Here is an 18,162-nt window from a genome sequence, read left to right as displayed (position 1 = left end):
CGAGCTGTGGGTCGTGACCGAAATAACAAGATCGGAGATTAGATTAGAGATAGGGTGAGAAACTCGGTCATCCGGGAGGGACTCGGGATTGAGCCGCTACTCCTCCGAGTTGAGAGGAGTCAGTTGAGGTGGCTCGGGCATCTGGTTCGGATGCCTCCCTGGAGAGGTATTCCGGGCATGTCCCACTGGCGGGAGGCCCCGAGGACAACCCAGGACACGCTGGAGAGACAATGTCTTTCGGCTGGCCTGAATCCCCCCGAAGAGCTGGATGAAGTGGCTGGGGAGAGGGAAGTCTGGGCTTCCCTGCCAAAGCTGCTGCCCCTGCGACCCGACTCCAGATAAGCGGTAGATAATGGATGGACCTATTTGATTAAATACATATTTAGGGATGAAGTTCTATAACGAGGAGTCATTTTCAAGAAAATATTTCAAACAATTTACTTTAAATACATTGTGTGCCCTGCAATTGGCTGGCAACCAGTTCAGGGTGTACCCCGCTTACTGCCCGAAGACAGCTGGCATAGGCTCCAGAACCCCCGCAACCCTTGTGAGGAATAAGCGGTTTGGAAAATGGATGAATAGATCCGATGGATAGCTGACACTTTGCCAAATAATCCTGATGCTTTGGAGAAAACTGTGATAGCGCCAATCACAGGTTTTGAATGCAAGCCTCTTTTATTTTTTTAAGAAAACTGCCAGCTGACTAAAAATGATTGTTTCCCCAGTACAGATGCCCTCAAGATCACATGATTTCATATAAAGACAAAATATCTGTGCTGCATCTTTTTCATCTCCACAAGAACAAGATCAACAGAGACAGACATGTTTGCATAGTTCTCATAGCATTGCGAAAGTAGTTTTTAAATCCATCCTGTTTGAGACAGTAAAATACAAATGTATGTTCTACCGTGTCAAAAGCTTTAAAAATCAAAGAATAATATCAGATCAGAATAATCAATTAGGTCCAACACAAGTCTTGTATGGGAAAGTGGGTGGTACACTTGTCTTAAGATGTCTTATGTTGTTTGACATGTGCCTTATAGTCATGAAACCTGATAAGTTTTCATCAATACAGTAATTGTGTCTAGTATTCAATCACGCCTCAAAAATCAAAACCGTTTGTAACCGTTGTTGACAAGAGCTATAATTTTCATTACATTATAGGTTAATTGTCAATACAAAAATACATATTGTTTAGGTTTTGGAATTAGGTTGATTAGGCCCTGTGACATGGTATCTTGAAGTGCTCCCCTTGCAATGCTTTCATTAAAGGTTTGGCATAATGATATATTACGTAATAGTCTCTAGCAACTCCTGCTGGATGATTTGGAGAATCGCAGAGAGAAGTATAAATAACAAAATTCAGATGAGATGTTTTTCTTATTGTTAGTAACAGCTCCATTAATGCTAAGCCCAAATATAGAATTGTTTTGGGCGTGTGATTTTTCTAATTTAAAAAAAAGTATGATGTCATCTGTTCACCTTACCTGTACAGACGTTTCTGCCTATACCTAACATAAGCACCCTCAGCTTTACGTTTATAAATGTCATCAAGTTTATTTTGCGGTTCTCAATCTAGTTTAATTACTCTTCAGCAAACAGTGACAGGTGAGGGGGAGGTCAGAGAAGTTATCTGTGAAACTACGTTTTTATTCCGTCCCTTATGGAGGTAAATATGGTGCAAAACTAACTTGTAAAAAAAAATGTACCTGTAGAAAAAAGTCTAAGTTTGTATCTGTAAAAGTCGTGATTTGTACCTGTAAAAAAATGTCTACCTGTAAAAAAATAAATAATAATTATATCTGTAAAAAAAATTGTACCTGTAAAAAAAAATGGAATGTGTAAAAAAAATTGTATCTGTAAAAACACATTTGTACCTGTAAAAGTCATGATTTGCACCTGATTTGTACCACGGTGTTTGTAATTGAACCATGTTGAAATTTTCACGCCTGGGACGTCCTCTTCTTCCAAAATGACGCGTAAACTGGTGTGGCGACTCTGTTTGTTTGGAATTTCGCATTTGTGCATATTAATGATAAAAACGTGGCGTCATTTGAGTTCAACCCACTGTCGTTCGCTCAACCAATGATGTTGAGCTTTAGCCCGCCCAAATCCTCCAGAGCCCGCCCTCTTCTTCTACGAGTACAAATCACGGTGCTCTACAAGTACGAATCAGTTTTGCACTATTTGTAGCGAGATATTTTGTGAAAAACTCACGTGACTGGAGAGCAGCAGAAAAAACACTTGTGACTCCTAGTGGCGACTTCTTTGACTACAAGTTGTCATTTCTACAGTTACATATCACGACTTTTACAGATACAAATTTAGACTTTTTTCTAAAGGTACAATTTTTTTTTACAAGTTAGTTTTGCACCATATTTACCTCCATATCCATAGTCCCTCACTACGTTTTTTCTTTGCGTAGGTTCTTGTATGATTTTATAAATCCGTGGCAGAGCACAGGAAATGTCAGGGCATAAGCAGAAGTGACGTAAACTAGAGTAAACCGCCTTCTTTTTTCATCCAGAAATTTTAATATATTCATAAAAATGTAACTCTCTGTATTTTAAATAGAGACAAATAATCGAGCTGAACAAAAAAATAATAATAAAAGAAAACAAATTTGCCCGCGCGGTGTCCGCAGCCGTACAATGACGTCATCGGAAAACGAGGCGCGCGCATACCAGGATACAATCTTGCAGCTGCCAGCTGGGTCGACATCTGGGACCGACAACGTGCTATACGTATGTAGCGCGTAGCAACCCATAGCGGTACACAACATGCCGAAACGTAAATGTACATTCACGGATAGACTACAACGGAAGTTCCCTTGTTTCCGCCCCGGTCGGGATGCGTGGGAAGCAGAGTGTACTAAGTGTAAACCTGGGACGTTTGTGACCGTGTCGAATAAGGGCGCCGGAGACCTGGAGGCACATTTATGTTCTAACAAACACCAAAATAGTATTGCACGTGGAGACCTGTTGCAAATTAAACAAGAAAATGATTGTTTGGCAAATCAACCCGACGATGACGTCACTGCCGCAGAGGGTGTCTTCGCGTTTCATACGACTAAACACCACAACAGCTACAGATCAACCGACTGCACTTCCGCCTTGCTAAAAAAGGCTTTTCCTGATTCTGCGACGGCTCGAAAGTTTTCTAGTGCTCGCACCAAGACTGAGGCCATTATCAGCGCTGTGATAGCCCCCCATTCTGTTGACATTGCTCTGGAATCCCTTGCAGAAATCCAATACTGTGGCGTTTCTACCGATGCAAGTCGCCTCGGAGCTGTGAAGATCTCCCCTGTGCTAGTTCAGTATTTTGACTGGAAGAACGGTGGCGTCCAGAGCAAACTTATCGAGGTCAAAAACACACCAAATGAATCCTCTATCGCGCTGTATATTAAGGAGACCTTGGGAAAGAAGGGGATCCTGTCCAAATGTGTTGCATTCACAGGTGACGCCTGCAATACAATGTTCCAACCTGACGTAGAAGAATGGAATATTTATGCAGACCTCCCCACTTTACAGAGTAGACCATTAGTTGTTGTGAGCTGCCATGCCCATGTATTACACAACTGTGTGCACTTTGGGGCTGACACACTATTTGTTGACATTGAAAGCATCATCTTAAAAATTTACCAATACTTTAACATATACACTGTGCGCACAGAGACTCTGAAGGAGTACTGTGAGTTTGCTGATAGTGAATACAGAAATCTGCTTTCTAACACCAAAACACGATGGCAGTGGTTATTTCCGAGCATCGAGAAACTGCTGCACGTGTTTCCGGCTTTGAAAGCCTTCTTCTTGCTGCAGGAAAAGCCACCCACCCTCATCAGGAATTTTTTTCAAGATGAGTTCAGTGAGATGTACTTGTGTCTGATGCATTCCCTCATGTGTGTGTTTCACTCGCCAATCCTGGAGATGGAGCGGGAGAACAACTCTGTGGTGGAAGTGAGGAATATTCTGAACAAGGTCCACGCCACGCTCCTTGAACGCAAGGCCAAGAACTTCATGTCTCTCAAAGTCAGGGGCATGTTGGCACAGAGGCGCAAGGATGGGTTTGGGCAAAGGTGTGACACCTTCACCGCTCAAGTGCACAGTCTGTACGCTGCATGTTTGGAGTACCTGGAGATGTGGATGGCCCCCTTGGAGGAGTTCTCTTCTTTCACGTGGATGAGTCTGAGCGAGATGCCTGACTGGAACCAAGTAGAGGCCTGTATCAAACACCTGGCAGGCAAAGGTGTGGCAATTGACGACGTAAGGTGCTTTGATGAGGTCACCCATCTGAAGCAATTCATGGAGAAGAGCAGAAGTGAAGGAGAGCTCAACAATCTGCAAGCGCACCAGAAATGGAGCAGATATTTCCAATGTTCCGGCAGTGATGCTCATCATTCGCAACTGCTGAAGATGGCTCAGTTTTTCTTCGCCATCCCTCCTCACGATGCAAACATCGCGAGGATATTCTCCCTCGTGCAGAGCCAGTGGACAAAGGAGAGGAATCACTTGTCTGTGGAGTCACTGAAGGGCCTTCTGTGTACGCAGTACAATTTTAAACACATGTCCTGCAAAGATTTCCACGCTTATTTGCTCGGTAATCCGACACTGTTGGCAAAGATGCGCTCATCTGAAAAGTATGTCAAGCCACATAAAGCTCTACCAACAAGTGTTGAGTTGACTGCTTGACATTTTTTATTTGCAGTCCTTTTTTTCGTCAATTTTATATTTCATTGTTTTTATGTCGTTATTAATGACAAAGTACAACAGGACTCAAAGTAAAATATACTGTATAACTGACATTTCAGTAATTGCATGGTCACTAAACCATGTTGAATTGGAACATGCAAACATATTTTATGAATTCATGCTGTGTATAAATTCAATTCTTCTTGTGGCCAGTCGGTGTCAGTATAGTCTAAAGTAGCCTTCAGGGTGGGGCTTCACCTTGTACTTTATTTCATGCCATCCCAGCAAAGTTGTGTTCATTGTTCCACCTTAGTAACTGTTTGTTGCATTAATTTGTTGACTCACATTTGGTTTTGTATACTGTATGTATGACAAATAATAATAAAAAAAAAGATAAATGCGTATTGCATTCACTACTATTATTACCTGGGGGGGGGGGGGGGGGGACTCGAGTTTTTCTAACTAATTTTGGGGGGGATCTTATTTTTGTTGTTGGTTTTATTTAGTATTTTTTTATTTTCTGTTTTTCTGAATATTTATTTCTGTTTTATTGATTTTTTTTTCATTAAAAAACGTGTGGGCGGGGGGAGCGGGGTTTTGGATATTGAGAAAAACAGGAGGAAAAATTACTCAGAAAAACAAAAAAAATTATTCAGAACAGAGGGAAACAATTATTGAAAAGAAAAAAATACTTTTTTTTTTTTTAATCTCTGAACTCCAAGTGACTTGTTGCAGACTTGCTAATGGCGGACACTTTCCCGCATACCTCCAACAACATCACTTACTGGCTCATTTAAGGTAAGTTTACAAATGTCAATCGATCGGCATGATTTTAGCAAGCTAACAGTTAAGTTTCTACGGAAGCGTATTGCATGCTGGAAAAAAAATTACTCCGAAAAACAGAAGCTGGCGCTGTTTTTCTGAATAATTTCCCCTCTTGTTTTCCTGATTAATTGTTTTTTCCCGTTTTTCAGAATATTTTTTCATGACAAAAAATGCAGTAAAACAGAAAAAAATATTCAGAAAAACTGAAAATAATAAAAAAATACATAAAAAACATAGCTCCCCAAATAAATACAGATAGCAGTTGTATAGTTACTTTTTCAAAAAAATAAAATTGAGATAATACGTTTAGAATTATGTGTATAATGTTTTTCCTCCTTTGAATTCTACTCACTCTTGACATTTTTTTTTCACAAACTAAACCAGGAGTCACTGACCTTTTTGAAAGTGAGAGATACTTATTGGGTAGATACTGAATGATTTCTCAGTCGCTTTGGTACATTTGTTAGGTCAGAATTGAAATTTGCAACATAGTATGTCCATTTCTCAAAGCGATTTGTACAAAAAGCAAACCATCACCCGCAAAAGCCACTTTTTGTCTATTTTTTTCTTTTCTTTTTTCTTTTGAGAGAGCTCAGTATTGTTCATTTGGTAATTTTACCGATTCGACATGTCATCATCATTTCTCTCTCTTTTTTTATTTTTTTTTATTTTGTATGTGTGTGAGTATGTACTCATTAGTTCACCTAAAACCTATTAAAAATCCCATACCGTTCACCTAAACCGAATACTTCAGAATCCAGTTAAGCACTTAATGTTCAAGCATGTTTCCATTCATTGTGCAGCCGTAAGATTAATCTCAAGCAATTTTGCACTTAATTTATTTAGGTGCAACTAAGTTATATTATTGTCAGTTTAACATGTTTCATTGAAACAATTAATAGACTGTGTTAAATGTGTCTTGCGTGTTAAACTACAGTTACAAATAGGTGTGTTATAGTTTTCTGTATAGAAGTTGAAATGTATGCTGAAGGAAAATATCGACTTAACTGTCAATTAAGTCGACTAAAATGTATTTTTTTCATTGACTAAAATTTGAGAGCTCTTAAGAATTTGTAAATATGTCCTCTTTTTTTCAATCACCTAGAGAAATGTTAAATGATACAGTGCTTGTCAAGACCACCACCTTTAAATTGAAAAATGGTTTGAGCTACTCTAGTCGATCCCTCCCACTTCTATCAACTGAGCAACCAACCGAGCACTTGAGTGTGGTCTTCCAGCCTTTAATATCAACACATTATTATTATTATTTGTAAAAAAAAAAAAAAAATTGGTGCTGGTCAAATTCAAACGGTTCAAATAGTGCACAGCAAGAAATAATCAGCTGCCCAAGAAAATCATGGAAATGTTCAGAGACAGAACAATTTGGAGATGAATATAAAAAAAAATACAAATAATAAAAATGCATCGGATTTATATAGCTCTTTTTTAGACACTCAAAGACACTTTACAATGGAATGGATACATTATTGATGCACTCACACATTCACACTCTGGTGGCGGTAAGCTACTTAAAAGTAGCTACAGCTGCCCTGAGGCAGGCTGACCGAAGCGTGGCTGCCAGTATGCACCTACGGCCCCTCCGACCACCACCAAACATTCACACCTTCCATACACCAGTATGAGTGGCACTGGAGGCAATGTGTGTGAAGTGCCTTGCCCAAGGACACAACGACACATGACTTGGGGAAAGCGGGGATTGATCAGCCGACCTGGTTACTGGACGACCGTCTCTACATCCTGAGCCACGGCTGCCACGACAGACATACTGTACAACATACAAACATAAATCTGTTTAAAAAGAAATATAAGAAGGCATTTTCAGACAAGTATAGAGAAGAGTTAGATAGGACTGAGGAGTAGATATATATATTTTTTTAAACTGAATAATTATACAAAAACGTTTTTTTATTTATATGGATGATTATGTCTTGTATTATTAATTTATAAGGATACAATATTTATATTACTTGCTTATATTTCTAAGTACGCTTGTCATATAAGTTAAGTCAATCTATACATCTTCCTACTCCTTTTCCGAACATGTGCAAATGCTATGCGTTGTCGATTTGTTTTAGTTTTTTTTTTCTAAGTAATTTTGTTTTACTTTTGTTTTTTTCATTTTATATATGTTTGGAATAAGTGTATTCATTCATTCATTCCCAGGCCGGCTGTATGTAATGTAGACTTTGTTGAGGAATTGGAAGATATTGATTTTAAAAAATCGCATATTGGCCTGTGCTATGTGCATAAAGTGCAATTGGTTGGGCATGTAGCCTCGTAGGGATTGTGCATCTTTTATTCTGATGAACCCCTGACCCCGATAAGGTTTCACATCATATCTTTGTCTCTTGTTGACAGCAGACCTTGTGAATAAAAGCCAGCTATGAGTGAGAGCACTCACCTCTTCTGAACAATATGCTGATGTCAGTGCCACTGAGCACAGTAATATATGATATCATCGGCTATAGGTTAACAGTGTACTCATTCTCATGTCACCTCGTATGACAGTGCGGGACAATTATTTGTACACCCTAGTTTTTCATGCCTTCCACAACAGAACGGTCTGTGGCTTGTAGTTGGGGGCTGTCACATGGCTGAGGCATCACTGTACGTGAATCTCCATGTGGTAGCATAGCAGCATCCTTTGAGATCTGAAACGCTTTATCACACCCCCTGCTTCACCAAGCATTTGAAAGCGTGTGGATCACCCAGCCAAATTGTTTCAGAGCGTCGGAAAAGCTAAACATTAATTGGATATCCGAGAAATTGTGGTTTGCCACCCAGGGAGATACGTTAATGAATGCCTAGCTTCCATCGAGTGTCTGTTTTCCTTTAACAGTGAGTCATGCAAAAGAGAAGTGCTAAGCAGCGTATGCCAACATCCTCCCCCATTGCACCTTCTCCTTCCATCGCCATAGGCTCAGGAGAATTGTTGTGTAATAAAGTGTGAGGTGTTATCTAAAATGTTATATAAAAAGATCTGGTTGTTTACCATGTTTGACTCACCAATGTATTCATATTGTAACGCAAGATTTGTGTCTATAAATATAATTATAGAGACAAGATCGGTAAACATTAGGGCTGTAGGATGTTGGATTGCCTCTGATCAATCACAAAAAAATCACATCTAGGAGAAATCATTTTGGGTGTTGTTATGTTATTATAAGAGAATTGGTGCTTAGTAATATAATAATAAATAGTGAACCAAATCTGAATATCCGCACATTTTCTAACTTCGGCAGAAGTCAGTGTCTAGCGGCTAGCCTATCTGAACTGGGATTGGTCAAAAGTCAATCAGAGGCTGATGGTGAATCGTATTGTGGTGGTGAGTGGAACTACATGAAATGGGGTCTCTTGATTTTGTGTCACTCTAAGGCCGCGTTTCCACCGCAGGACGTTCGGTTATGGAGGGGGACTTTCACAGGATCCGTCCTCTCAGCCGGCTCGCCGCTTGTGCCTTTCGCGACATCACAAGTTTCGATCGACACGTAAACGCTGTAAGACGACGGTTTCTCCTACTACGTCACCCAAGCACCGTGGAACGAGGAAAGAGAACAACTTTAGGTGGTTGCTGTTTTTCTCTGCTTTTTGTTTTATGTACTTGGCATGGATGGATGGTTTGAGTGAGAGGAGATGGCGTTTAGATGAAGAATTTGAAAAGGCTGACTCGCAAGTCATGAGTTTCGATCTACACGTAATCGCTTTGCGACGGTTTCTGTGACGTCACCCAAGCATGGCGCCGCAAAAATCAGGACAACAACGAGGAAAGAGGAAAACTTGTGGCGGTTGCCGTTTTTTTCGGCTTTTTTTTTTTATGTACTTGGCGTGGATGGATGGTTTGAGTGAGAGGAGACGGCGACTCAATGAAGAATTTGAAAAGGCTAACAGTAGAGTGGAACGAAAATAGGCAAATGATTATTACGAGAATTGTTTTGGTGGAAGAGACTTAAGCCGAGAATGCATCATCTTCGCGCAAGAAGGCAATATATTTTTTTATACAAAATAATTGTTAGCCAATCAGCACAAAAGCCCGATCGGGAGTTTATCGGGGCAGCGGAGTACCTACCCCCGGTAGGACCTCCGCTCATCCCCGTAAGTTCCTGTACATGTGGCCCGGTTTGGAAGGCTCATGCAGTGGAGACGCACACATATGGGGCTGGACCCGTACATTTACCCCAAAGTTCCTGCGGTGGAAACGCGGCTTATGTGACATCTGGTGATTGACAAATGTCTGCATGCTAGTTCAGCTGATTACACCTGAGTCTTTGACAGTAATGCAATTAACATCTAAAGAGGCCTTGACACACTCTGAATGTGAAAAACGATCACCTCGTGTTTTCCACCAAAGACAATAAGAGTTTTAGTACCCATTGTTTAGATGAGGCGTGGAGTCATCATTTAAGCCATGCAATTTGTTGTAACTGTAATTTGAAGGCAGTGGATTGTCTGTGTGTCAATTGAGCCAGGACAAAAAGAGATCACATTGCTGGGTTTGCTGTGGAAGGTTACAGGAGAGTTCGCACTTAAGGGCTAACAACGCTCATCTTACATGTGTGACAAAGCTCATATGTACACATTATCGCCTGAGGACCAAATACGTACGTAAATGGAATCAAACATCTGTTGATGCAATGAAAGCGTTAGTTGCTTAACCCTGGAAAAATAAAAAAAACTCCATATAGTTGTGATGAAAATGTAAATCATAGAAGTGGGTGTCACAAGTCATAAGTAAGTCTCATGTCTTAACATTCCATTTTAAGCACGTCCCAATTTACTGTGGCAAAAATCGAGTAGACTTACAGAGTCAAGTCCCAAGTGAATTTCAATTAAGTCATAAAACAATTTTGCTCAATCACAACATACAGCATATTTGTTCACAACTGTGCTGTCATTAGCTATACTGTAGTTGCTTTAGTCCTAAAGTAGATACCATATTGTAGAATTGGGCCTCAGAATCAGTCAATCATGTAATGTTTTTTCATTAGGCATATAACCTTGTTAATGGCAAATGGCATTTGTTGATCCATATGTGTTGTCATAAAAATAGTGTGAGTCAGTCAGTCATAAAGGAAAATCTTTGTAAATTAAATGTCTTTATAAAGTTCTGTTTGAACGTTTACATGCCCTTGGGATATGTACGGGGCTGGACTGGCCATCTGGCATACAGGGCAGATGTCCGGTGGGCCAGCGTCTTTTAGGTCAAATGAAGTGCTTTTTAATGATTATTTTCCTCAATTTTAGACAGGCCCACAATTTAAAGGGCCTAGTCCATTAATATAGACAGCAAACTTAACCAAAATCAGTCAATATCAGTGGCAGAACTATGTGTTAGGCAGCGGTGGTCAGGAGTCAGGATGGGCCGGCGGGCTTAAATCAAAATGCCAGGGCCGATTTTTTTTGTGCCACTCCAGCTCTGGATTTGTAAACTTATGAGCACAACTGTAGCGTCACTAAATGACACAAAAATGCTATGAATCATTACCAACATGCACATGCAAATTTCTACTCATGTCAACTTCAACCTCTGGAAAAAAAATAAAAATTGGCCCAGTATTTTAGATTTTATGGGCATGAATCCTTTTTCTCACCAATGTCAACTTTTAAGCACAACTGTATATTCATGTACTTTGTGAAAAAAAAAATCATTTGAGAGGTAGCACATTCATAACAATTACATAATTTCTAACTGATCGTAATATAGCATCATCCCCCTGCCTATGGTTTTTGAATTCAGGAACAAAACCAGTTCTCAGACGCAGAGTGGGGATGTGACTCATGCTTATCTTCCATGATTATTACAAAAAAGGATGAATCATGTATTCTAGAGCATAAGCGGATTATGTGTTTGTAGGTAGTCTACTCGACACAGGCTGGCACAGTTGACACATATACAGTACGAGGTCAGCCTCTACCTGGATCAGCAGACACGTGCAAGCACAAAGGAAATAAATGTCTCATAATTCCTCGGTTAGACACAAACACTAGAACTGGTTAAACAAAGTGTGTGCAACACATTCTTAAACATTTAAAGGGGAGGACCACCCAAGATAATTTGTTTGACAATAATATGTTCTATGCAGCCCCACTGGTGTAAATATGGTATTCTGGTTCATATTGCATTAGTGGAATATGAGTTAAGCAGAAAAATCCAGCCGTTTTTATCCATCTCAGGGGGCGGCCATTTTGCCTCTTGCTGTCGACTGAAGATGACATCAGTGTTGCTCAGGTCTCAGGTAACAACCAATCACAGTTCAGCTTCAGAAAACAGGTGATCTGTGATTGGTGATTGCCTGAGCCCTGAGCAACATTGTGTTCATCTTCAGTCGACAGCAAGTGGCAAAATGGCCGCCCCCTTGAGATGGATAAAAATGGCTGGATTTTGATTCTTAACTCTGATTCCACAAATGTAATATTAATTAGAATGTAATGTTTAGACTAGTGAGGTCACATATAACATATTATTGTCAAGAAATGTTAATGGTTGACATCCACTTTAACCTCCTAAGGCTTAGTGGCTACATACGTGGACAGCACTTTGCATGTAAAAAACAGCTTGGGCCTTAGGAGGTTAAGTTGTCATATTGTCCAGGCTCATGTCCCTCTATGGAGAACACAGGATGTTTATCTGTGCTACTTTGGGTTACAACTGTAGATGTACATAAACAAACCATGTTAGCATTGTGTTTCCTGTAGGGCTGCACGATATTGGAAGATCATGCGATATGTCCTGCCCCCGCCCGGTTGGGGAGGGCCCCGCTTGTCGCTCCTCTTAACTCACTACACTAGGTTTGCACAATACACTTTTATAGACATATAGGGCACATAACACACTTTGGGGGTTGGGGTAGGGTAGAAACACCGTCTTCACCCTACAACTCCCCTCCAATTTTAATGCACCACACAACTTGGGGGGGGGGGGGGCATGTGGGGGTGCCATCGGTTGGGGGCCGCAGTATAGAGCAGTGCTGCGGTCCCCTGTCCGTGTACCCCCGCCCCCCCTCCCCACCCTATCTATTTTTTTTTAATGCACCACATACACTCAGTAACATGCTTGGGAGGCGGGTGGATCGGAGCGTGGGAATATCATTTCCCTCGGCTCCGGTTCACCTGCTCCTAATTTTAATGCACCCCACACACACACACACACACACACACACACACACACACACACACTTATATATACACTGGGTGGGGTCACATTCACGGTTTAGGGGTAGAGTTCGCCAGTCGGCGAGCTGGCGGACTCAGTAACAGGGGTTAACTTTCACAAAGAACGCTGGGGTGACGACCGGGGCCTTCCCCCGCTGGGCCTGGGGTTCGGGGGTGTCGGCCGCCCTCCGGTGCCCCCATCTCCCCCTTCTGCCCCCGGTGTTCCGTCCCTCCACACGGCGGGGGGTGGGGTGGGCGTGGCTGCCCTCTCCACTCCGCTGTCCGGCCCTTCTTCGGCGCCGGTGCCTGGGTGCGGGTGGTCCCTGGGGGCTGGGGGTTGGGGGGCTGCCGGTTGGTCGGGGGGGGCTTTGTTGGGGGGGGGGGGGTCTGGGGGATTGGGGACCTGGGGGCGGCTGGGGCTGGGTTGGGGTAGGTGGCGGGGGTGGATGGGGGCGGGGGGGTCGTGGGGGGTGCCGGGGTTGGGGGCCGGTGGGGTGCCTGGCGGGCCTGCAGTGCCCCGTCCTGCTGCGTTGGGTCAGGGGCGCGGGCCGTGTTGGGGTGGGGGGCGCTCCTGCTCCTGGGTTTGCTCTCCGGCCGGTGGCCCTGGCGGGGCCCGGGGGTCGTCCTTTGGCGCTGCCGCAGCCTGGGGGGCCCTGAGGTGTTGCGCTTGCTCTGTTCCGGCGGGGGTCGACGGCTCCCCTCTTTGGTGGAGATTTTCATGCATGCCAGATCCACCACACCAGCATCTACCGAAACTCAGACACAATCTGTTTCCTCCTCAGGTCATTGAATCGGTGGAGGCTGGTGTCTGTGGATCTCACTCGGCTTCGTCTGTCCTTCCTTCCTTTTCTCGGTCTCTCCTTCGGTCTCTTGAGGCCTCCCTGATTTTATGTTTTTTGGATTTGTTGGGGTCTGGATGTTTCTTGGGTTGGGGAGGAGTTCTGGTGGGTGGCCCGGTGGGTGGTGTCTGGTCGGTGCTGGATTTCACCTTCCTTGGTTTTCTTTGGTCCCCTCGGGTCTCCTGACGGCGGTGTTCGGTTTAGGTGAACGGTATGAGATTTTTTCTAATAGGTTTTTGGTGAGCTAACAAATACACGCACGCACGCACGCACGCACGCACGCACATACACATACTCACCCACACACAAAAAAAAATATATATATATATATATATATATATATATTAAAAAAAAATACAGAGCAATGATGATGACATTTCCGAATGAACAATACTGAGCTCTTTAAGAAAAGAAAAGAAAAAAAGGAAGATCATGCGATATAGCTGCCGAATATAGCGATATGCATATTATTGTGATATTTAATATGTACCTAAAGAAATTTAATTTGTATTATCTAATAAAGGAATAAAAAAAATTCATGCAGCAAAATAAGCAAACTCAATATATTCTTATTTAATTGATTCTAATTACCTCTCGATAATGTTCAACTATTGGAGGGTGGTGCACATTTTAGTTAGCGACTGACTGGTCAAATTCAGATACAAGCATAAAATTCCATATAAAACTTATTGCATGTCTTTGCGATATGCATATTGCATGGGCAAATTTTGGCATATCAATATTTTTTTCGATATATTGTGCAGCCCTGGTTTCCTGTCTTTGGTCTTTAGGACTTCATTTAAAAAATGTGAGAGCTATTTATTAAAATGTTCCTGAGTTACATGACGTCATTAAAATGAGAATTGTTAGAATAATCAATCATTAAAGCTTTCTGCTGCTGATTTGAGGAGCTTGTTATGTCTTGCTCTTTTCAAAATAAACTCTCCAAATGGGCTAATGACATTTAGTCCACTTCATCGTCCATAGTATGATAGCCCGCAACCCCGGAAAACAAATGATCACTCATGCACAATTATACTTGATTGCAGCTTTAGCTTATTGTTTGTCCTTCCGGTACTTGATTGTTTGCAGTTGGCTGCACACCATCTATCATTATCAAGGTTGGTTATGTGTACATCTCAGTTTCAACATTAATATATTTTCACATTTCCTGATGCTACTAACCTTTGGGTGAATTGAAATTTGGAAGTTAACTAGGATAGGATTCACCCTCCCCCACGCCGTGCTCTCGTCATTCGCCAGACGCATTGAAGAGTTTTGATCGTCCCTTTAGGGACGCTACGAGGCTTAACTTGCTTTCTTTATAGGCGTTTCACATTGCTCGGCAGAGAGCCTGCCGCCATTCTACGTCGCTATGCACGGAATCCGTTGCGACGTAAATAACAATGGCGGCGTACGTCCAAATAAAGTTCTACAAAATGTATTAAACTGGAAATTATTTTGGAAAAATTAATCTCATAGTTAGGGCGGCATGGTGGGTGACTGGTTAGCACGTCCGCCTCCCAGTGCAGAGGCCGTGGGATCGAGTCTGGGCTTCGGCCTTCCTGGGTGGAGTTTGCATGTTCACCCCGTGCTTGCGTGGGTTTTCTCCGGGTACTCCGGTTTCCTCACACATTCCAAAGACATGCATGGCAGGTTAATTGAACACTCCAAATTGCCTATAGATGTGATGGTGAGGGTGGATGGTTGTTCATCTCTGTGTGCCCTGCGGTTGGCTGGCAACCAGTTCAGTGTGTACCCCGCCTACTGCCCGAAGCCAGCTGGGATAGGCTTCGGCGACCCTTGTGATGACAAGCGGTTAAGGAGATGGATGGATGAATCTCATAGTTATGTTAGTAACAACCAAATAAATAATATCGAGCTAACTTGTCATTACAGTCAGGGTTCTTTTTACGAGGGTGACAATATGCAAAAATGCAAATTACAAATTATTTCTTCATAACACTACACACCAATAAAAAACAAGGTGAACAACTTTATTCTGGTCTACATTCATTCTAATTGCAAACATTGCAAAGATTCAGTTCACAAACAGAGTCTCATAACAAATTAAGTTTGTGAACTGAGGTTCCACTGTATTTGGATTTCTTTGTTGTGCTGGTTCTCATCAGGCAGGAGATGAGGGCGAATGGGACCAAATCTGACAGCCCCCGCTGACTTTGTCTCTAAGATACGGTGACAAGAGAGAAGGCAGAGGAAAGTCTGAACTCAGGGGAGACCCACTAGCGCACCAAAACCTCTCACTCTCACTTCCTCACATGAAAGCTTCACCTGGCTGAGATATGTGTCTATAGTAACTCTTGCACTCCTTTAATGCCTCCCACCCCCTTTATCAAGACACACTCCCTGTGGCCTCACAGGAAGCCAAGTGCCAGACCCCTATCACTGATGTCTCCAGCTGCATGATGGGTCCCTTGTTGAGTCACACACATACGTCACTGCCAGCAGCAAAACACAGAGGCAAACTCCCAGAGCAGCGAAAAACACAGTTGCATCTGATTTAGTCAGATTACAGCGGGATATGATGTAGAAAGGTCTGAAATAAAAAGTCGCATCAAAAGATACTCAACTCTATTTCATCAATGACCTGTGAAGAGGAATGGAACTTTGTCAGACAAGGAGACTGCGTTATCTCCCCTCTGACCTGCTGAGTACTTCACATCTGTCCGGCTGATAGTGGACGGGTTGGGGTTGACTTCAGTGCGTGGATGTGGAAGCATGGAGGGGGTGCATGATGCAGGATGACGGAACCTCACTTGCCTGTGGTGGGTTTAACCTCCTCCAAGGATGCTGTTGGGGCAGGAACAGGAGGATCCAACCTGAGGTATGTGTTTCAAGATGAGGGATCACAATTCAATATACAACTTTTCACTTTTCTTTTTTAAATAACTTTTAGTTGTCAAACAAGTTTTGCTACATCTTTGGTTTGGACAATGTTTTGTCACCATGGTGAAGATGGACTGCAAGTGGTGAACAATGGCAACCTTGTAAAAGGTTATTTGACCACCTCTCACTCTATTAGGATTAAGTAGGAATATATATATATATATGTGTGTGTGTGGGGGGGGGGGGGGGTGTCTGTGTGTGTGTGTATAAAGTTCAAGAATTGTAGAAAAAAATGCATGCTCTCAATGCTTAATCTTTATTTACTCATTTATTTTTATTATGGCAAAGACAATCAATTAATTAAAAAAAACAACCTTATATTCATATTTAGACATGACTGCTGCTTAAAGCTCACAGGTTACAAAAACTCATGTTTTGGGAAATATTTCAGATAACAGATAAATAATATTATAGTGCGTAAATCTGATTTGGAACACATTTCCAACAACAAAGGTTTGTCACATCATTTTAAAAAAAATTGATGCAGTTAACTTTTACAATTACCATGAAGTTATTTGTTTCGCTGTCTTAAGAGATTTGATGAAATATAGAACAATGCAACGGAGCATTATATTTGTATTATGTTGGGTTTTTGAAAATGCTTAAAAGATTGAAATTGAAATTATAACAATTGCTTTAGCAAAAATGAGCAATATCGTCAAAATGCAATTTACCACCTCCCCTCCTGCTTGATTTCTCAGACGCCACCCAGTTTAGCAACCCCGCCCCGACAAGTCCGTCTGCAGTAAGCTTTCAGGTCTCTGAGGTCCAAATAACAGTAATTTGTTCTTTGTCACAGATGTTTGCCTAATGTTTGTATGTAAATAGACATGCAGAAATACCATAAACAATACTATAAAAAAAAAACATGGCGATACAACTAGTTGCAAATTAATGCTTACAAGAACTTGTATTGACTCACTGTCATGTCACCAGAAAACACTTAAAGGGTCTACTCTAAAATATTAAAATACTCACAACCCAGTGCTGGAAAAGTCTATGAATAGTGTTTCAATATGACAGCATGAAAATAATACAATTTGGAATATCCAAGATTTTTCCCCCCAAGGTTTTCACCTTCCCATCCTGGTCTGTCGAGCTGCAATTACAGTTGAGCTTTTAAAAGATGAATCCCTAATCATTGTTAATCAAGATAAATTTAAAAAGGTCTGCATAAGAGTACTCTGTGTTCTCCTTCTGAGAGGTCCACTCCAGCAGCTGAGGCCAATCAGTGTATCAGGGCTTGCATGCTCGTAGCTTTGTGCAGCAACCTGATGATATACATCAACTTCTGCATACAACAGTTGCTTAGGGAATAAACTAGTGTCATAAAAAGCAGCTTCTTGAATAGGTACACATCCTGTCCCAGAGGTGAGATGGCTTACTGAAGTGACCACTGTTGTTGCATAAGAACTGTCAGCTAATCATACGCGTTTCCTGGGCCTCTTATCACATGGATAAACAGTGTTGCTCCCCCCCTGCTGAGGGAATTAGTCTATGGAAAATAAATGTCCAGTGCTTGCTTGCATGTGCAACATGTGAAGCAAGTCCTTCTCAAAATCAACCTGTTATATAATGAGCTCTTTCTGAACGACTGACCTTACAACAGTATCGTTTTTCTCTTTAAATCTGAATTCTTATTAACATTTATTATATATTTTGTAATCCATGAATGAAATACCGATTCTGTTCTGATTGTGATTATTCCATTTTGAGTTGGTGTTTATCATCCA

The 18,162-nt window shown here is 41.8% G+C and overlaps 1 protein-coding gene across 1 annotated transcript; it reads left to right on the top strand.

Moving 5' to 3' along the window:
• Positions 1 to 2,682: 2,682 nt before the first annotated feature.
• LOC147176362 (uncharacterized) lies at positions 2,683 to 5,090 on the top strand. Its single transcript, XM_086074011.1, has one exon. The coding sequence runs from the start codon at positions 2,781 to 2,783 to the stop codon at positions 4,686 to 4,688; it is 1,908 nt and encodes a 635-aa protein (XP_085930137.1). The 5' UTR covers positions 2,683 to 2,780; the 3' UTR covers positions 4,689 to 5,090.
• The last annotated feature ends 13,072 nt before the right edge of the window (positions 5,091 to 18,162 follow it).

The sequence above is a fragment of the Leptonotus elevatus genome, chromosome 4 (genome assembly GCF_054856555.1).
Source record: "Leptonotus elevatus isolate MCC_2025b chromosome 4, RoL_Lele_1.0, whole genome shotgun sequence".
Lineage (NCBI taxonomy): Eukaryota > Metazoa > Chordata > Actinopteri > Syngnathiformes > Syngnathidae > Leptonotus > Leptonotus elevatus.
Note: the sequence above shows the minus strand (reverse complement) of the source record. Positions and strands in the feature narration are given on the sequence as shown.